The following is a 21258-nucleotide window of genomic DNA, read 5'->3' as shown; positions in this document are numbered from 1 at the left end:
GAGCAAAGTCATGGCAGCATACAGTTCGGCAGGAATTTTTTCAGCTAACTGTGGTGCAAGGTAGCAGTGGAAAATCCACAGGAAAATTTTCTCCTGTACACAGGAGAAAGGAGGATAAATCTTTTTCTAGAGAAGCCACTCGTGATCAGGGCTGATTCAAGTTAGAAAACTCCAAAGCAACATTTGAGATGCACATGAAGCCCTGCTGTTTTGCTGATGCACTGTGTTCCCTGTTATTAGGGTGAAACAAGTTGACCTAAAAACCATATATTTGATCGTATTTTGAAAAAAAAGTGACTGACTTCTTTGGCTGTGTCTGCAATTGCAGAGCAGCTTATAGCAACCTGATTTTGGTTTTCAAAACTGGATACCAGTAAGTGCAATAATAATTTAATTGTACCGTTTGTGTTTCCATCCTCTGCAGCTGTCCCCAGTTGCTCCTCAAGAGAATCTTAAGTTCTAGTGGATAGGTCTGTTCCTCATTACAGTTGCATTCAGCTCATCGGGGGACATTGAGAAGAGCATCCGACAGAAGATTTGAATTGTAATGGTATTTACAACATGCAAATGCATACACTTCTGCATGCATTTTGCGGGTCTCTGGTAGGCTAACATGTTGAAATAGTCCTACTGATTGCACCTTGTTATGATACAAGTCCTGTCTGAATTCCTCAAACCAAAAAAAGGTGGAAGAATGTAAGCTGAAGATCTTTTTGACAGCCACTTAGGAATATGAGTTTCCTAGAAGGGAGTTAGTTTATATCCAACTGAAAGGCTTAAAAGATGAAAAATTCTCATGTGCCATCCCGATAGGGCTGATACTGTTTGTGCCTCTTGGGGAAAATGTTATTGTTAGAATCAGCAGTTTCTCTTACTAGTTCCTCATCGAAGTTCTGGCCAGTTCTATTTGTGTTTAACTTCTGAGCTTGCAATACGAAGCAAACTGGCTGGAAGCCATATGAAAAACCATATGAAATAACAATAGGCAGCCTCGCATTTTGTTGCTCTCCCTAGGCAGGAAGCTCAAGAGTTAAATTGTTTGATCTGAGTTATGAAGCCTTTCTCTGACGTGTGATATAAACCACTACCATGGTGTCAGTTCCACTTTGGAAATTCGCAAATGTTTTGATGGGTGCCAGTGTGCCGGTTTAACATTCCCCCTATCCCGGAGCCAAGCAGTCCGGTCGTAATTGTAACAACATGTGTGCTGGTCAGAAATGCCAGGAGATGATTTTGGTGCAACAAAAGGGTTGTTTTTTTTTCTTTTTTCCTTGAAGGAAACCGAACAGTTGGAATTGAGGCTCTTCAAGCAAAAGCCATTTCTACCTTTGCAGCAATCGATGCGTTTTACTGTGTTTGGTGCTGCTGCTGCTGCTGGAGTGCATCAAGGGCAGGTGCGCTGTCCACTCGGCGCGTTGTCTCTCTTCAGAAAAGTGGAAAACTGCAGAAGTCAGCCTACGTCAGGAATGGACAGGCAGATTTTTAAGTGAGGGCCTCTTGCACGTACAGGTAGAAGTCTGGATGTGGAAGGTGCTGGGGTTGAACACCCCTGGCAGGGGAAGATGTATGAGATCTGACAGTAACACTGCAGGGTTCATCACAGGGGACTTGTCTTCTCCTGCAGCAGTGGAGGCATTTCTCTTGGGCCACAGCATTGCCGTTATGGGAAGAAGGAGCAAACACCGATGTGTACCACTGTGAGAACGTTACAAAGCACAGTGTAATTGCCCGTGTTGCAGTTTGGCCAGGATGTTGGGATTAACGCTCCCTCCTCTGTCAAGAAATGCTTAAATGAGCACAGATGGTCATGGCTGAGACAAAATCGCATAACTCCAGCAGTCTAGGGTTCCCATGGATGTCTAGTGCGTGGTGTAAAACACTTGGACAATCCCCAATCTGATTGTGTAGCCAGCCAGCTGAAGTTGGGCTCTCAGGAGGCTTCAGCTTAGGGTAGCTGTCTGGGGAGAGACTTAAGTTCTCAGTCAGCCATGCCTCTTCCTAATACCTTCTGCGATGTACTGGAGCCTTTCCTTTGAGCCTGTATCCCATCTAAGCACAACGAGGGTGGACTAGTGAGAGTGAAAAGTGGTGACTGGGCTAGTGGCCGGAGTACTGCCTTTTTTGATAAGCAGCGTTAAGAATGTGCTGTTAAGGATTGCTGATGGGAAAGTTATTCAATTTGGGGGAAGTTCTGGATCCAAAGAAAGGGGCAGAGCACTACCAAATTGCTTCCCATGCTGGGATTCGCTCTGTTCTGCATTTTTTCCTTAGGACGGTAGGATCTATAGACTTTCTGTTCTTTGTAAAGGTTCAGAAAGGGATGAAAACTTCTGTGATGTGGATTGTCCCAGCCTGCAACCTGCTGCTTTACCAGATTTTCCTTTGTGGGGTCTGCAAGCAGCTGTCGGTCCCGGCCTGTTCAGTGCTCAGCTGTGTTTCTGTGTAGACATGGTGGCTTGGGGCAAGACCAGCCAAGGCATCTCTCTGCTCTGCTCTAGCACGTGCCCTAGCTGTGTATAAAAGCTCATACAGTGGTCAAGAGCTAGATAAAATTTTTCTACAGGCCTGATTCAGCCCCAAAATCTTGTGTTTGACACTTAGGTATTATATCGTGGCCCCTTCTCTGTGCACGTGGGCAGGTGTGGGCTACAAGGGACAAAGGGTTTTGCCAGTGGCAATGCAAGCAGGGTGTAGAGATGCAGGCTGGTATAACCGAAACCACATGCTTGTTAAGTGCCCTATTTCGGCTTGTCTGCATGGTCCTATTAAAGTGAGTGTTGGCTCCTTTGATGGGGCACGAGACTGGTTTCCTTCATCATTTCCCCTGATTTATGTTCCAGCAGCAAACTTGTACGTCAGTGGAGAAAGACCAAGTAACGAGAGAAGTTAGCCAAGCCTCACCCCCTCGGCATCATAGGACATCAGATCCTTCAAATCCTTGCCTTTGGCAGCCTGTTAGTTACAGGGTTTAAATCATGCCTTTTAAGATGTGGGTAGAGACACTAAAAAGGTTGGGCCTTTCTGAATTAGGGCCTGGATTGTGTAGTTAGAGTCATTTTCTCAATTAGCTAAACATAAATCAACGTAACGAGGCGCTCGGGAGCGTTGGGCAGGTTTAGTACCTTGTCTCTCCTGCCTCTGTCCGTGCCACTCCCACCAGCTTGTTGGGCTGATCTGATGGTGATTTTATTTTTCCACACCGCCGGAGCTGGGTTTTAGTGTCTGAATCGCTCCTCACACCTGGCACGTGTGCGAGAGGTGGTAACTGGGAGAAAAAGGTCTTGTGCAGGACGTACAGCGGTGCTGGCAGGGATCGAACAGTCTCAGCAGCCTGTGTCACACCATCCTTCAGTGTCCTGTTGAATGGGAAATGGTTGGGGGCACGAGCTCCAAAAATATAGCACCGGTTGGGATGCCTTTCAACGTGACATCCAGGACTGGAAAGCACGTCTGCGAGCCAGGCACTGCGTTTGTACTCCGGGTAGCCAAGCCAAAACCTTTCCAGGGCTGTGCCATGTAAGGCCTGTGCTGTTTTCCAGAGACAGCTGGATAATTGAAATGGGATGGGGGCCCTGCCAGCACAGTTCAGCCCCGTCTTCTGGTGGAGCACTGGGATCCATCTCAGCAGGCAAGAAAAGCTTAGAGATGCCTCACAGAAAAGAATGAAACCCCAAGAGCTGGGAGAACCCATTTTGTGCCTTGTGATCCCATTGGAGGGGATATAAATCATTCAGTGTGAAAGCTGCAGGGCTCAGGATGCTTCTCCAGTCTCTTGCACCTTGAAAAATGGGAGAGGAAGTGGAAAGGGAGCTGAATAAAGAAAGGAGCAGAAGCAGGGTTCACCCAAATCGTGCATGGCTTGAAGCAGTGGCCTTCCCTGCATCTGACTCTTGAGTGCTGGAGATGAATAGGACAAAAAACACCACACCAAGCTGGACTGCTGTGTGTAATAAAGGTGAAACGTGGGCCGTAAATAAATCAGTGAACGATGGGCCCCTCTGGCTTTCCCCACGCAGAAATTCTTGCTCTTCTCTGAAGCAGTCAGCAGTGCTGGTAACGCATCTGAACAGACGATCGATCGCGTGGTGTGAGCCTCTCATGTTGTTATCAGTGCTGAATCTGGCACTTCAAATGTCTCTCTCCCATTTCTTTTCTCGGTCAGCAGTAATGGGGCTTTGCTCTGATTGCAGATGTTTTGTGGAGCCACGGGAGTCGTCCCTAGCATCCAGCAGCTCACCATTGGTGTGACTCCAAGGGATGGAGCTAGGGTCTTGCAGGTGCTATCTTGGCAAGCCCTGTTGTCTTGCTCTCTCCCTTTCTCCATGTGGAAGGGTAACAGGTTGGCTACTCCTCAGGTTGGTGGTTTGGGCAACAAACTTTATAACTCCCTGGACACCCACGCCGTGTGCCTGTGCTGAGATCTGTGCTGGGGATTTTCTCTGTATTTGCAACGTGAGCTAGAGTGCCACAGCTGTGTCTTTGCAGGCTCCAGTCACTTTTTCCAGCGCAGAGAGATGCTCTGTCCCAAGGATGGGTTAATGCAATTCAGACATCATCTTTTATAAAGCTTCCCAATTTGGATCGGGATTAGGTTTCTCAGTCCCACACAAAACCCTGCATCATGTTCTGGGGAGTTTTGTAGCTGTTTAAGCGATGAGTCTTGTTGCTGATTGTGCATATTCCATTGCCTGCAGCGCTGGTGGTATCCTGGGGGCTGTGCCTCTATCTCCACTATCGTGTGAGCTGCAGCTGGTCCCATGTTTTGGTGGTTAGCTTCATGGCAGAGAAGATAATGCTATTTGGCATAAGGATGTGCTCATAAAGAACTAGGTCCATTCCAGCATTTTTCTAACATGCTTCTCTGATCCTCCAAGAAGAACATCTTGCAGCTGTTTAAAAAGCCAGGCCTGGTTCTCTGCAGGATTTTCTTCTTGCCTCCAGATCTCTCTCTCACTTTTTTGTCTCTTTTTTTTTTTTTTTTTTTAACCAGTCTGCTAAAATACCACTTGTTTTCTTTTCTGCTTTCCTCAAATCAAAATATTTAGCCATGTACTTTTCTCCGTGACATCCCACTGCATCCCCTAACTACTGTGGAGTGTCCATCAGCCTCACTGACACTAACCAGCTCTGCAGGAAGCCAGCACTGCCAAGCAGGCCTGCTCCCGCTCCTGGACATGCTCAGCATATCTGGGACTGTCAGTGACAGTCCCTTTATGAATCTCTTGGGGGTGATGCTCTCGCTGGCAGAACCTGAGAAGCTACAGGGTAGTTGTGTTGACCTGGAACTTGCAGAAAGTCATGCTTGGACACCCATGATGCTCCCTTCTGACCTTGACATCCCCAAAGCTAAACCTGCTTCTCATAGAGTGGACTCACGATTCGCTTTTTGAGACCTCATCTATCTCCTCTGCCCACAGTGCCTGCAAGGCTTCAGGCTCATTGCTCAAACCCTCCTAAGACACCAGCTTTTCCACTTCCACCAGTTTGGCTTCCTCTTTCCAGCAGCTGCCGAGAAACTTTCTGGACCCATCTGTCCTCCAGGCTAGGCATCGAACCAGGGCTCCTCGGAGGCATTAGGCTGAGCAGAAGGTGGGTGAGCACAAGGTGGTACTGCCAATGCTTTGATTCAAAGAACTGAAACTCGCTAGAAATAAACTCAGAGCCAGCTTCAGAAGCCCAGGTCCCCGCTGTTCTTCCCGCTTCTGTGCTTTTGGGTCACACGCATTTAACCATTACCCCCTAAACACTTGCGCTCAGAAATCTTTGCTCTCACCATGTCTGCGACCCCAGAAGGGTCTGTTTTGAGTTGGTCACCTCTGGAGAGGTGACAGATGATAATCCATCTGGGCAACCCTGGAGAGAGCCAAAGGGAGACTTCCTGATGGGGGCGAGGCCTGGGGGAGGCATTTGGGACAGCTGCCATCCACAAACACATCAAAGGTGCGAATGGCTTTTATCAAGAGGCAATAAAACTTTAATCCAAAGCCCACTTTAATGTATTTGCCACATATTTAAAAGGGAACTGATTTCAGAAATGCTTTTGAGAGTTTTAAAAATTCTCCTAGACCTGTGTCTTACAACTCTCTCCTCTCTGGAAACCTGATGCTTTTGTTTCTGGGATCCCAGATGTTCGGGACTGGCAACTAAGGCGAGAACGAGAACTAAAATCTCTTCTGCAACGTGGGTGCAAATAGCTCTTTTTTTGCTCTAAGCCTCTGTTCAACTGTTTCTTTGCTTAGTTTTTAAATCAGACCAAGCTTACAGCAGATAACATCTCAGTCAGGAAGTGAGACATCTTCCATTCAGTTGCCAAAAGTCCCCCAATTCCAACTCGGTAGGGCTGCAAGACACTGGCCTTGTGACCTGCTGGGGTGCTTGCCTCTCCTGTGGATCTTTAGGCCAGTCCTATTTCACCAGAAGAAATCTGCCTTTGGTTGGGACAGCAAGAGCAATTCCTTGGCAAGATCTGAGGAACTGTAGGCTTTCTCATTTTTATTTTTATTTTTATTTTTTTTTTCTGTGGGAGATTTTAGACATCTCTGCTTTCATTTGGAAAGGGCGAGTGACTTTCCCATGCTGTAATACCCAGCGAGTGTTGAGAGAATGTGGTTACATAAAACCATATTTTTAATACAACCGACAGACTGTCTTGAGAGCTAAGTGTTTTTTGACAGTTTTTATGCACCTGTTAATTCAAAGCTCTTAACATGTGCCAGTTAAAAAGAGCCAGGCACTAAAACATCCACCCTGTGGACTGCAGGGGCTCAGCTGCACACCAGAGCACAGGGAAGCTGTGCAAGGTAGAAACTTGGCTTCTCTTACAGGACCGACTGGTACAAGACTAACGCAGCTCACAGCTTTTGTTTCCTAGCCCTGCTTGGCCTTGAAGAATCCTCCTTCCACCCTGGACCTGAAGAGCAGCTGATGTTCCTTTGGGTTGCTTTAGTGTACTTTTCCCAGCTGTCATGGAAAAAACTCATGGAGTGGTCACTCCACGCACAGAGGAGGCATGCAGTCTGCTTAGGCAGAGCTTTACTTCCAATAATGTGAGGTAAAGTCCTTCTCCTCGAATTTTTCCTTCCTCTCCACTCTTTTAATTCCATCCAACCTTCAGTTTAGAGATTTTCTCAGGGCCTCTGGCACCCTGCTTCCACTTAGGGCTTTCTCCCTGCACCCTTCCTGTTCACATCCCATCTCCACGGAGTTTTGGCTGGCCATCCACGCTCCGAGTCACCTGGTGACCTCGTCCCTGTGGAGAAGAGCTTGAAAACCCAGCTCAATTGTAACAGTTCAAAAAATCAGGAGGTGGATACAACAAAAACAAGAAGGCTCGAGAATTTTAAATACTTGCAGGTGCTGATACAGGAGTTTCTGTGGTAAAATGACCAGCTAACTCTGAAACAAGAGGCCACTTATTTTTTAAACAAGCCCTAGGCATTCGCAACTGTGCACTCGGTATGTGTTTGTGTTTGTAAGGTGGGATTAAACACATTCCACTTCCAATTTTCTGCTGTATAAACAAGTCAAGTCCTCACCTGATAACTGCACTGCCATCGGGAGGTGGTGCTTGGGGCATCTCTGGACCTTCCCTTGGTCTCAAGGCCGTGGGGGTGACAGAAGTTGGCCCTCACCCAAGCTGAATTGTCCTCAGGGAGAAGGGGAAGGTGCTGTCAGGGCACGCAAGAGGATGCGTGTGGAGGGAAAGGGTGCCTTGCTACATCCCTCAGGTTTTTGAGCCGTAGCTGGGGGATTGTAGCAAGGGACTGGGACTCTTCTGTGGGATGGGTTTATGCCACGGTGCTGGGCATCAGTGCTGTTTCATGCATCTCTGCTAAGAGACATAAATCCCTTTCCCTACAGGCTCTGCCTGGTTTGAACATATGGATCGATTGCTCAAGAGTGGGAAAACTCACCGTGAATAACTTGTCAGGACTGCAGTGGTATCTCTGAACGCCACACGTGAGCTTGAAGTGGTGTGAAGGGATTTTTGAGAAGGAAACACTGGATGAGGGCTTGTCAGCCAAGCATCTGAGAGGGCGATAGATGAGGTTAGGATTCCACATCACTAACACTCCACTTGTGTATTGCAAAATCACCTGGCAGGACAAATGTGATCCAGATCAGGTGTGCGCGCGCTGTTGCTTTGTGTTGAATTAGCTAGAACATGCTATATAGTGTTTATATTGGCTTCATGTTTTACACTGACGGCAGGAAGACATATGATACCCCATCTGGCATGAATTCTGTTAGGCTGAAGTTACCCCATAACAATGCAGAGGATAAATTTGACCGGTCAGAATGGTATACGCTAGATCAATGTTTTGCTGTATGGGGTCGCAGCGGCTTTAACCCAGTCCTGGGGACCCTCAAAACTTTCTGTCTCATGCAGGTGATGCTCATGGGGATGTTTCCATGTAGAAGTGTGAGTTCTGAGTCTGCTGGAAGGTTGCAGCAATGTTAAGGTGGTTTCTTAGGTTGCTACTTCAGTAATTGCTGCGTGTGGGCTTGACCTGTAAGAGTTCGTCTTCTTGGGGTGCACCTTCAGTGCCACGCAGGATTAAGGTGCTGGTAGGGTGACCTCCTTTTCTGGAATGATGAAGTTGGAAAGGATTTCAAGATGTCTTCTAACTGACAGCCACAACCATGTCCATCCTGTCTGTCCTGACAGATAATTGTCTGATAGCTCCTGCGCCCTGCCGTGATGGAGAATTGGTCTTTCAGCACGAGTTTACCCCAAGACCTAACTTGAACCTGTACCGCTGCAGCTTAAACCTGGGTCTTCTTGTTCCATTAACTGCATTTGAAGAGGATGGTTCCTTCTCTTCTCCAAAGCACAGCCCTTTCTCTGCTTTAACCTTTAAAGCATTCGCACAGCAGGCTCTGCAGTGAGACAGAAAGTGAAGTATGCATGGTGGGAAGCATCCAAAACTTGTTCAGATCTGCACTGAGTTTCCAACACTAATCGAGCCATCTGTGACTCATCTTCGTGCTTGTGCGTCAACTCATGTAGATAGCTTCAGAGCAAAGTGGGAGCACTGCATGCACACATGGACAGCAGCACCAGGTCTCCTCATTGTTGTGCTCGTGAGGGCACAGAGCTGTGATGCACCAGAAGTTCATAACAAAAGTATGCTGGTCGTTCAGTGCTGTGTGCACACTCTTAAACATGCTCGGTTTGCAGCTACACGAAAATGAGAAGGCTCATCATCCTTGCTGAGAGCCTAACTACTTCTGAAAACAAGTTGTCTCTCTTTCCATCTGATTTAAATTTGAGAGAACCGCTCCGTGTCCCAAAGCTGAGTGATTTTATCACCTCTTCACCAGCCAGAGTACGTGATGACAGATTTCTTGATCAAACTAAAGAGTAACTTTTCTGAGAGAGCTCCCAGTTTTCACCCATCTGAGAAGCCCTGATGTTTGCTTAGCATCCACTTGCCCTTTACTGCAAAGGTGGCTTGCTCTGAGCACAGAAGAGTTCTCTAGGGCTGGAGAGCAAAGGGAGGCTGCAACAGCCTCCAGGTCAAGCCTGGAGCCAGGAGCTTCTTTCATTAAGCTCAAAAGAAGATGTGTAATTTTTTGTTGAGGTGCATGTTTTAACTGCATTCAGTTAGAAGCACTGATCATGGGGTAAAATGTGCAAACCTCATTTAGGATGCTCAGATGATTATATTAATTGCATTGCTTAAAAACGTGCAGAGGAAAATAACGTGGTTCTGGTTTTTTTTTGCTGGCTTGCTATCCTTTTGAGAGCTTCCTGAAAAGCCCTTCCCTGGATCGGCGGTCTTACAGCCAAAAAAACACTTGGCAGAAAGGTGATGCGAATGTGACCTTACACATCAGAAAGCAGCAAAGGACTGGAATGCTGATGCATTTTTTTTCGTTCCAGGAGAGATGCAGCAGTTGATCTCTCTATCTTGGGCAAAGGTTTGCCTTTCCACAGCCCCGTGCAGTAGTGATAACAGCAATTTGCAGTGATTCCTTCTGCCCCAGAGTACATTTGTTGCAGACTTCACCTCCCCTCGTTTAAGGTATCTCCAAGCCCAAGCTGGACAGCTTGATTCCTTCTAAAAGCAAGCGGCGAGCTCAGAGCATGGCTTGATCTTGGGCTGGAATTTCTCACCAGCAGCTTTAGAAGGCTCGTTAACTCAGATCTGGAAGGGACTTCTGTACAGTAGGAATTGCCTGGTTTAGCATGAAGCTGAACAGCCAGCGGCGCAGGGAGAGCTGTACCCATCGACTCCGTAGGGTTTCTGGCCAGCCATGTCGTGGGGTGAGTGATTGCAGCCTGGGAGAATAAAAGATGCACTGTACCGTGGTCAAATTCAGGTGCCTGGGGGAGGGGACCAGGGAATTAAGCACTTCTGTTTGTTTGGGACCAACGCGATCTTAAAATAAGAAAGAATAAATAAATAAATGGATAAGCCAGAAATACTGAATCAGCCTAGGATGCGGTGTTTAATCTGAAGCACAATGTTCCATTTTATGGTTTAATTTCTCCTTTTCTAGAGTCAGGTTTTTCAATAAAACCTCCAAAAGGCTCATTTCAGAAACACCTACGTGAAGTCAACCTCTTTGCTTTGAAAACACTTTGGAATGAAATGTTTTGAAGTTTTAAAAAGAGCCTCCTGTGCTAGGGTTGTTGGTTTTGTTTGTTTTTTTGGCAAAAGGTGCTTGTCAGATTCAACCCAACTTTGTGAATGGTTTATGTCCCTCTGAAATTAAGCCCTGGTCAAAGGTACTGCAGAAATTCACCCGCTGTATCTCGGAATCCACCAAGGGCAAAACGGAGCCTGGGTTTCAACCCGGGGCTGTTCCACCTCCTTGGAATCAGGGAGGAGAACCCAGGGCGTCCTCGTGAAGGAAGCAATTCAGGTCTCGGTAAGCAAAACCCAGGTCCTGCTTCCCTTCCAGGGGGATCTGGAGTCCCTTTGCTGCACGTGGCCGAAATTCTCTTTGTCTCCATCAGGAGTTACAGCACATCCTGCCACCAAACGAAGAAAATACGTTAAGAGCACGGGCAGAAATGGCCCCAACCCCTTTTATTTGTCTGCTTCCAAGACAAGAAATGAGCACGAGACGTCAGCTTTCTTTTCAGGCGCTTTCTAATGACTCAGGATGATCCAACGAAACAAACGAGAGCAGCCAGGAGAGCGCTCCGCTCCGAAAGGGCAGAGAAATATTTGCCAATGCAGCAGCTCTGCAAATGTGTGAGGCTGTTAAGCTCCTAATCCCATGTCTTATTTTTATGAATTTTCACACTAGTGGGATATAATGAACGTTGAGCCCAAAGACATTAATTACTCGGGTCCTTTTTTTTGAGAGGAATTTCGATGGAGTGTAACGTTTTAAATTACAAGGTGTGAAATAAACTCTACAAAACTTACAGCTTTAGTGGAGGAACTCCAAAATCAAATAAAAATGCAAAACCGCTGATGAAGTCCAATTTACTGTAAAATGCCCTGGATCATGGTGTTCCAGTAATTTTTTTTTTTTTCCCCTACATACTTTGGTAAAATAATTTATATCCGCTGCAGTGTTTATGTACCTTAAGCTTTATTTATTAAAGGATATGTATATTTCAAGCCCGGTTTTAATGAGACATGCTGAAATCTGTAAGGTACAGTGCGACTTTTGTTCTAATCAGCACTAAATCTCTTCTCTTTACTTTTTCTGTGTTGAAAACATTCATGTTGGAAGGAAAGAGCCGTGCGTATGTGCGTGTGTATAAATTTCAGAGATGTATAAATATATATGTGAAGTAACCAGCAAAATTTATTTCTCATTCTCTGTCATCGGGGCAAATACTCTATCGTTGTTCAGTCTGAGCACTTAAAATCACAGATGGGTTTTCGTCCTTATTCTTAGAACAGGACAATTGCTCTCTTTTTTTTAGGCAAATTACTCATTTGCCAAAGATTGTGCTTTAGGTTGGCTGCAAATGTTTGTGAGTTCACATCAGCTTGACAAACTGTTCTGGCAAGGGAAGAAAAAGAAGTCCAAGCCTTTTGGCTTTGTTTTGTAATGAAACGTTTGGAGATTTCATTTCGAAGCAACGCTCTTGAACTAAAGTTAACATCGACTAAAAAATGCTCTGGAAACTTAAAAACTTCTTAAAATTGTGAATTAAATGGGGCCTTAGGGATGTTCCTTGGGGGAGTTGTTTTGAAACTTTCTTCCTGTGTTTTCAGTCTTGCGAGGCAATAGAAACAATTTTTGCTCAGATAGACGAATTTGAAAACTGTAATGTTTGTGGTCATTTCTGTACGGTGTTAGAAGTAAGCTCTAAAAATTCTCTTAGGTTTCAGGAATTTAATTAAACTTAAGCCCCAGGATCAAGGCATTGTAGAAAGCCTGGCTGTCGCTGACTCTTCAGGACAAGGTAAGGGTATTTGACAGCTTAACCTTTACTGATGTTACTGGAACAAAGATACGAAGCTGGCTGTGCAAATGTCCCTTTTAGTGCCTAAACTGCTTTTGAAAATGGTACATCAGTTCCTAAATCCCTTAAAATGTAGTACGTAGCACAGAGGTGGTGGGCAGGAGAGCGACTCTCGTTCCTTACAAAACTGGTTTTGATGAAAATGAAAAAGCCCACTGCTGCCAATTTGTGTTTCTGCTTAATGAAAGAAGGAAACAGAAAAATCTTTAAAGATGCCAGTCACAAAGATGGCAAAATAAAATCTCTTCTGTTTTTGGAGAAGTGGAAAATGGAAAATTTCTGGTAAAAATCAGCTTTGCTAGGCTTTTGCCCAACTATCTGCGTTTCAGAGGCTATCTGTAAAGCAGAGGAGGTTTCAGGTCTGGTGAACTTGATTTCCTCCCTGCTCTTTCCTCTGCACATAGAGCCACTTCTTTTTCGGATGAAGTTTAAGACACAAGTTCCCAGCGGAGCCAAGTGAAGTCTGGGGGCAGAGGGGGAGACTTCTCTGTTTCATGGAAAAACGTTTGCTTTAGAAGCGAATGCCTTTCTCAAAAGCGAACCCCAAAGCCCAGGAACGGCCGACCAAGGAATTTCAAGGGAGAAACGCTAGGAGTCGGGGAGCGGAGTAATAAAGCACAGGTTTGTTCTGTAACAAATTCCAGCGCTTGTGAGACTTTTTTAGACATATGGAAGTCCATTTAGGAGGAAAATTGGTTGCAGCCGCTGATTCAGAACCTATTGGAATCAGTGGAAACGTTTCTATTGTCTTCTGTCCTGGAGAAATGCTGTTTCTGTCCTTCCTTCCATCCCTAGCCTGAGCTCTCTCTCCAGGCCATATGGAATTCATCTCCCTCAAAGACATGTAAGAGAAGAGTTTTTGGCTGTTTAACGGCATGATGTAGCTATGTGGACAGGAACGGTTGATTTCCACTTGATTGGCTACAAATCAGGTAACCAACGCCTCGCTTGCGAGCGGCTGGCTTCGCAGGAGTTATCTGGGTGCATCTGGCCCTCCTATCTCGGGGCCCAACGTGGCTTTAATCACATCAGCACGCTAATTGTGCCCCGCGAGAAGAGCTCGGAGGAATGAGGGTCTGTGTTTTGACAACCATCAGATTTTTTTAGTGCTGACCCTAATTGCGGGGCTGTCCCTGGGAAGGCGCGCTGGGTAATTGCTTATCTGGATCGTGCCCCCCTCAGCCAATTCGGCTCAGGGACTTTTCTTGCATCGAACCCAGAGCCAGGCTGCCTGCAGAGGTGGCTGAATCCAACCCACCAAGAGCTGATTTTAGAGGCTCGACCCCTGTTTCTCCTTCTGCAAGGCAGGTCCCCAGAAATGAGGGGCAAGGAACAGGACGGATGCTCACAAGCACTCCCATTTCTCCTAGGACATCCACTGCTTTTCTCTCCAGATGTACCTTTGAGCCCCACCATTATCTGCCTCCTACACCTGCAGCCAGGACAAGTGCCCATAGAAGGGATGACAGAGCAAGAAAAGTTGCAGCATCTCAGCCTCTAGATGGGAACATGGATGTTTTCAGACCGGAGCTACGTTTGAAAGGAGAATAAGAGATGAGATGTGGGACAGAGATGCTTTTCTGCCTTCAGACAAGACCCATTTTGCTGGAAGCGGTCCGAAAGGGGCCCCGGCCAGGCAGGCAGAACGTGTCAGCAGGCAGCTGAGCGGGGTTGCTGGAGCAGGGCTGACACACGGACGCGACAGGCTCCCTGCTGACGGCAGAGGCAGAAACCCAGGCTCTGCAGTTTCTGGAGGAGACGATGACAAATACATGAGTGCAGATACCAGGCTGAGAACGGAGGCCTTCAGCTCAGTTCCCCCTGCCACCTCTGACCCACTGAGCATCTCAGACAAATCCCTTTCCCTTACCCATTTTCCTCCTTCCCTTTCATTCATGTCTGCCTTGTCCCTGTGAAGCTCCAGGTCCCCTGAGGTGAGTGCTGCCTTACCCAGAGGCACAGCTCCTCACGCTGTGTGAGCCGCCTGTCTCCTCCTCCAGTTTGTGATGATGGTCCCAACGCTAGCATCATCTCCAGAGGAAGCACGTGTGCCGACAGGAAAACCTCCCCTGAAAATGATTCTGGCTATCAGATGGCTCTGCTACCCCCCTCTCTCTGCTGAGCGGCGAGTTACATGGCAATCTTCTCCGGGTATTCTGGACAATGAGTGTGTTTCTTGCCATGTAATTAAATTATCCACTTTAGAAAGAAAAAGATGTGGTTTTGTTCCCATTACAAAAACAAACAAACAAGGACTGATATTTATTACAGGCCAAGGCTACTCAACAAGTGCTTTCTGGAACTCTAATAAATTGCTGAAGAAAGTTTACAGCTGAGCCCTAAAGATGGTTTAGTTTTCCAAGTGGCTGGGATGTATTTATTTCCCATTTTGTTAACCCGCGGCATGGTGAACAGCTTAACGTGCTCTTCCCGGGTTCAGACGGTGTCAACTCAAACCCATGCTCTTCACCCCGAAACAGTTAACCGCTTTTTAATTAAAACCACGCCAATTATTCATTTTCAAGTTTTGCATTTATTTTCCCCCATTTGCACAGTCTGCTCTTTGGTTTTGCTTCCACTTCATTAAAAACGGCTTCCAAAAAAAAAAAAAAAAAAAAAAGGGGGGAAAGGGGGGAGAAAAACAACCTAAAAACCTCAGCCACACACCCAAACCCAACAGCACAAGCATCCGGCAAGGAGCCTTCCAACCAAACAGCGTTTCGGGGTTGAAGGGCATGGGTGTGAAGCAAAGGGCAGCTTAGTGGTGGTCTTGCTTCGTGGCACGAGAAAGCCTGCTCCGTTGAGAAGTGAGCCAAAAAAAGAGGTGAGCCTGATGGTTTTAAAGAAAGCAGTAGTGCAGGAAACCCTGAGGACGTCAGCCTCGAGGCTCTGAGGACTGTAGAGGAAGAGGGAAGACCGGTGACCAGCAGGACACCCACGTGCAGCACTTTTGGGGTCTCCATCACGTTCTGGTCGTGCTGCCTGTGCGATGAGAAACTCAACAGCTCGGCAGTCCGACCCTGGGACCCTCATCCTGCAACAGCTTAAACACGCTCCTCATTTTAAACACATCATTTGTGCATGAAGATGAGTGTGGACAGATGTCCCCGAGGGAGCGAGGCACTTAAATGCAAGTTGTTGTTAAGCATATGCTTAAATACTTGGCTGGGTTACTGGACTGGTATTGAAATGTTTGCTTTCGGAGAGAGACCCCAAAACATTAGAAAAGTGACTTTTTTTTTTTTTATTTTCAGTTCATTACCGGGCCTGCCAATGACATCATTCGTTTGCAAGATGAGAAAAAGTGTTTAAATGAGATTAAAAAAAAAAAAATTAAACAAGACACAATTTTAATGACCACTTACAAAGGAGATTTATGGACGTGCATAAAGCTGCTTTCCATTGGAGAGGGACTAAGCTTTTAACAGTTACCTTCCTTTGCATTTTTTCCCTCTTGCAATATAATACCCACAAATATTTGTGAGTTGTGACTGTGCTCCGAAGGGTTAGTCCTCTTCCAGAAAGGGGAGGGGGGGGTGGAGGGAGAAAAGACGAAAACAGTGGTGCCAATTTGTCTGCCCAGACTCTGATTATGGGAGGTTTTTTTTTCCTGCAGGGGAGAGAAGCTGGTGGGACGCTTTCTCTCCCCAGGGTTCGGGATATCTGATATCCAGCCCAAGAGCAGTCCAGCAGCCTGAACTTTCATCTCCAGCAGTGAGAGGTTTTTGGTGTTTTTTGTGTGTTTTTTTTTTTTTAGCTTGTGGATAAACGTCGTAGCTAAATTTGCAGGAGATCTCAGAGTTTCTGCTGGGGAAATTAGGGCCATTTGAGCGTCTGATTGTAAAGAGCACGGATCTTTATAACGTGCACGGAGAGGGGGAGAGAGGGAGGCAATCATTTGGAAGAGTGGAGGTGGTTTCAATACATCTATTTATTTATTTGCGTGCCCTGGGCCCTGCCCTTGTGCCGTCTAGGCCAGGTATCCAGTGACCCTTGGAGCTGATTAAAGTTCCCGGGTGACCTCTGAGTGCTTTTGTTACCCTGCCCGGTAATAAAACCCCGCTTAAACGGCTGGCTTATCCAAACCCGGGGCTCCTTCTGCTGGGAGCTCTGGAGCCAGCTCAGGTCTGAGCCCTTGGGAGCACACGGCTTAGCCCTGCTTCAGCGCACCCAGCTCTGGTTAGCTGGCGGCGGGCAGACCCTGGTGGCCATCTCAGTGCCCCCAGGTGGCCACAGTGGGCTAGTGGGCAAGCTGAAAGGGCCACAGCCTGATTTCTTCCTAGGCTTTGGAAGTCCTTGCTCCAGAGGCAAGTAACCCCACCGAAATCCTTGCAGGGGATGGAGCAGGCTTAGCATGACGGGGACAAGCGCCATCCTCCTGCAGGACCCTGCCCCATCACCTCTCATGTGGTCAACACTGCTGGCACCAGCGCTGGAGCAAAGTTTTTGGGGCAGGAGTTTGTGCTGGCAGTGCCACGGGAGCTGTCAGAGAGCAGATTTTTGTAGGGCATCCTTGTTTTTGGTGGCACCCGTGTTGTGTAGTGATGGTGGTAAGTGCCTCCCCGCAGCACGGACGTGGGGACATTCCCTTCCTCACAGCCCCTCTTCTACTTGGTGGAAAGCTTTTGGAAAAGAAAGAAAATAGGAAATTAGTTCTTGCCTCTGCCAGCTGGTCAATTTGCTCGTCGTCTCTGTTGGAAGCTAGGTGGCAACAACTGAAACTCAGTCTGCCTCAAAACCTAAAAACTGGGAGCTGCGCAGACAAACCGATAACCAAATTTTCACTCTCCCAGCCCCCTCGTCCTCTTGTGTTTCATAGATAACGAGGCAAGGGACATCCTTCCTCACCTGGCTGAAGGAGAGAACCCCGTAGCTGGTGTCCCGGGGCCACCTCCCTCCTCGCAGCTGGAGCACAGCAAAGAAACGGGAGCGCACGGCCTTGCCCCGCCATCCGCGTGGAGCTGCAGCCCATGCCTTGCGCACACGTGTGAGCCCTCTCCTGCCTCAGGCTCTAAATCTTGTACGGTGCCGATGTTGTGATTCCCAAATAAGTTCCCCAAGCCCAGCATTTATCACCCCCGTGAACCAGTAACAAGCCACCTCGTTCCGACTGGAGATGTGATAGCACTTCCAGGAATGATTGTGTGCAATGTGAACTCAGCCCCTGGTTCAGAATATTATGCAGAGGAATAATAAATCTCAGTTTTAAATTGCTGCCCCATTTAAGCTTTGATTAGACTCTGATGGTCTGTTCACCCTGGAGCTGCTGGTATTAATCTGCATGCTAAACCCTAATTATAAACTGCTCGTGGCGTTTCCAGATGACATCAAGATGTTTGGGATTAGAAGAACCCCTGACGTTGAGTTTATGGCTTAAAACGGCCGAAGCCTACCTGATCCCCACAGATCTCCTAACGCACCTCTGTGTGGGGAAGGAAAGAGGGAGCTTTGGAGTTTGGGGGAAGAGGGCTGCCGGGCTGGAAATGGGTTCATACCTGCCCGAACACACACACGTGTGATGCATTTCTATGCACACACATCCTCCTGCAGGTGCTCTCTGTCTCCAGCTCTGCACAGTTCATACCCAGTCCTGGGTGGAGCAAGTGCAGAGAGCCCATAACCAGACATTTCGGTGAACTGGTGCAGCAGGGAGAAGGGAAAAAAAAATTCTCCAGGGCTGTAGAGCTCTGGTTTGGCTCCCCAGCATGAGGTATTGGCAGCAGAGCCCAGCAGTGGGGATATTGCAGGGCTGGACAAGGGGTGGGAAGGGGCAGGTAGCAGAGCTGCTCTGATGCTCTGCCACTCTCCGGCTTGCCCTAGGGAGCTGAGGCTGAAATTTTGGGGAGCAGAGGGCTGGGCTCCCGGTCAAAGGGCTCAGGAAAGCAGGGCTGGAGGGCACCCAGCTTTCCTTGGAATAGCCGAGCAGCTCACATGGTTAAGGCCAAGGAGCAGAGAGCAGAAATAAATCGTTTGCTCATTTTGCTTTCCTTTCCTAAAAGCATAAGCTAGTGCAGTTCCCCTGCCCCTTAGCTCTTCCTTTCCCTGCTCACCTCCAGCAATGGTATTTTCGAACTGCTGGGATGAAACTAATTTGGCAGGTTGGAAAAGAGCTGTAAGACAACACACAATTTGCATGGAAATGAGGTAGGGGAGCGGCACCAGAGCTAGTTTCCCTCCCGGAGCAAAATGCTTCACCTGAGCACAACGCTGTTGTTAGATAACTGAGAATCCACACCTGTGAGTCCACAGGTTCTTCTGCCTGTTGGTTTTGTTTGTTTGTTTGTTTCTTTAACTAGGGTAAAAGAGATGATATTTAGGTCACCTGAAGCAAGCACCAACCTCTGGTGGGAGAGGCATGTGATGTGGTGGCTGGTGTAGAAGATGTGGCTGTAGGGACGAGGAAGCCCGTGACCAGGCAGATGTGAAGGGAACACTTCTGAGGGTTTGCACCGTACTTGGGTAGCCCATATTCTTGGAGCTGGGATCTACAGGAACTGCCAAGTGCTGGCTGTCAGGGGAAATTGCAGGATTTAGGAGGGACACTCAAATTAGAGGCTGCCACTGCTGGCGGAGCTTGCAGCTCGCTGTTGGAAAGAAGGCAGAAGCAAGACTGCTGCTGGTCGCGTGCAGAGGTGAAGATCCTTGGTGTTCCCCTTCTTGAGCTGCAACTGGGGAAAGAATGGGGGACATCAGAGTTTGTGGTTTCTGCCTCATCTTCTCTGAACATCAGAGGTGGCTACAGGGTAGGAGACAGGTTTCTGAGGCAGGGCTCTGGGTCATTTCCTTATCTGAAATGTGAGCAAGTGTGTGGAGATCTTTGGATTACAGCAGACCATGGTGTGGCTCGTAACTTTCCTATGGCTTTTCATCCTGCAGAAACCCCTGGAAGCAGAGCAAGTGCGTGAGCTGGCCATTGGACACGTGCAGGAAGAAACTGAAGCACCTGAGTTGGGTACCAGTGCCCCATCCTCTTCCTCTGGAGTTGGACAAGATGAAAACCAGAAAGCAACGCCTGTGAGCATTCAGGTAAGGTGACAATCTTTGTGTCTATATGAAGGTTTTCTAGAACTTTGAGTCCAAGTTAAAGGAAACAGATAATGAAGGGGTGTTACATGCTCATCCTGCGAAGAGGACTGGTGGAACAAAGCAATTAAAGTACAGCCGGGGCTCCTCATGCTGTGTGACCTATTTCCTGCATGTGACAAGGTGCCTTCTCCCATCCCAGCCATTCAAGCTTTGACTGGTCACCAATACAACAGGACACCCTGCTACAAAGATCATGTTCTGCTACCTTCTCCTGCTGGGATTTCTTCCCTGGTGCTACCTCTGCCTTCATCAAGCTCCACAAGGGTAAACTGTGCTCTACACGGAGCAGGGCATCACGGATGCTGCACTAATCCTGCCCTGAGCTGGTGCTGTAACTACATTGCTATTCAGCCTGGGGGTGCTGTGTGTGGGGGGGGCACTCGTGGCTCATCTCAGGGTAATGCCACAGAGCCCAGTTCGGAGCTGGGCCCCTCTGTGAACTTGCAGGAGGGATTCTGCCTTTGTATTGTGCTGATTCTGCACATGTTGATGTGGTGACCTGCACCACCAAGATGCTTTCACCATCTTCCAAGGCTCATTTCAGGTTGAGCTCCTGGGGAAAGGGCTGTCTGAATGATGGGGGCCTGTGAGAAGGAAAGGGAAATGCTTCTTACCTGGGATATCTGTGAGGACAGGAGTGAAGGGAGCACAGAGTTGCTCTTTTGTTTGCTGTGGCTTCTGCTGTGGCTGAGGTTGCCTGGGGCTGTGCAGTCTTTCCCCACTGGAAAGGGGATGCATGTGGCTGGGACTCCCCTGCACCTACCCATAGAAGCCAGGCCAGCTGCAAGATTTCTTTGAGGGAGAAAGAGGGTAAAAGCAGGCACACCAAGAAAGAAAGCAGCTAAATCCCTGGGAAAGGCAAAGGCTGAGGAAAAAGATGTTTCATGCACAGGGCAGATCCCTGTCCTTCAAAGCAAGGGACTGTGTACACCCCTGTTGTGTCTCACACTGGAGACCCTCACTATCCTGGGTGTGCTGGGCTCTGAGAGGCACACGGCTGTGGGAAGGGACGGCTCCTTCCCCACCCAACACATGGGCACGTGCTGTAGGATGCCCTGCAGAAATGGTCCCTTAATTCTGACACCCATCCAGAAAAAGGGACGCACCAGCACGCGGCGAGGCGTGCACAGCTGTGTAGGAAGATGCACACGCAGCATTTTGGGTGTATGTACGCCCACGTCCTCCCGTGCACACGCACGGCTTCACCCCGGTGCTTGCACTGCTCAGCCCCCGAGCTGCGGGCGGCAGAGCCCTGCCACGCTCATTTGAGTCTTGGAGACTGCAAAGGGTAAACTGGGACTGGAGGGAGGGGGGGGGGCTGAAAGCAAACTAATGATGAAAATGTCTCCTCCATGCCTGTGCCTTAATTAAATGCATGGAGAGGCTCGGGGAAGCACATCTGTTTTCAATCTGGAGCCCTTTGATGGCATCAAATGTTCTTTCCCCAGATCAGGGGGGATGGAAATTCTGGGCTGGCTGTGGCAGCTCGGAGCCCAGGCTCCAGCCATGGGGACGTGGGGACCTTTCCTGGCCCAGTGGGAGCATGGCCAGTGCCAGCGGCCTCACTCAGTGCCCATGGGGCTGCTCTCGGGGCCCTTCTGCAACGAGCGAGGGTCTGGGGGTGCTGCCTGCACCCCTGCGTGCCCTTGGCCCCCAGGACCTGCAGGGCCCTGGGACCTCTCTGCTCGCTGGTTTGGGGAGCCGAGCGTGTCCTCTGTGCCTCCTTCCCCTGT

The 21258-nt window shown here is 48.2% G+C and overlaps 1 protein-coding gene across 1 annotated transcript in view; it reads left to right on the top strand.

Annotated features, from left to right (window-relative positions):
* Positions 1-21218, top strand: part of GORAB (golgin, RAB6 interacting) — a 30088-nt gene extending 8870 nt beyond the window's left edge. The window contains exons 5-6 of the mRNA XM_072041475.1: positions 19316-19465; positions 19665-21218. Of these exons, the coding sequence (XP_071897576.1) occupies positions 19316-19457 (142 nt within the window). The 3' untranslated portion in view covers positions 19458-19465; positions 19665-21218. The remainder of the gene's footprint in view (positions 1-19315; positions 19466-19664) is intronic.
* Positions 21219-21258: the final 40 nt, after the last annotated feature.

Source organism: Anas platyrhynchos, chromosome 8 (genome assembly GCF_047663525.1).
Source record: "Anas platyrhynchos isolate ZD024472 breed Pekin duck chromosome 8, IASCAAS_PekinDuck_T2T, whole genome shotgun sequence".
NCBI classification, from domain to species: domain Eukaryota; kingdom Metazoa; phylum Chordata; class Aves; order Anseriformes; family Anatidae; genus Anas; species Anas platyrhynchos.
This window is presented reverse-complemented; position numbering and strand designations above follow the sequence as displayed.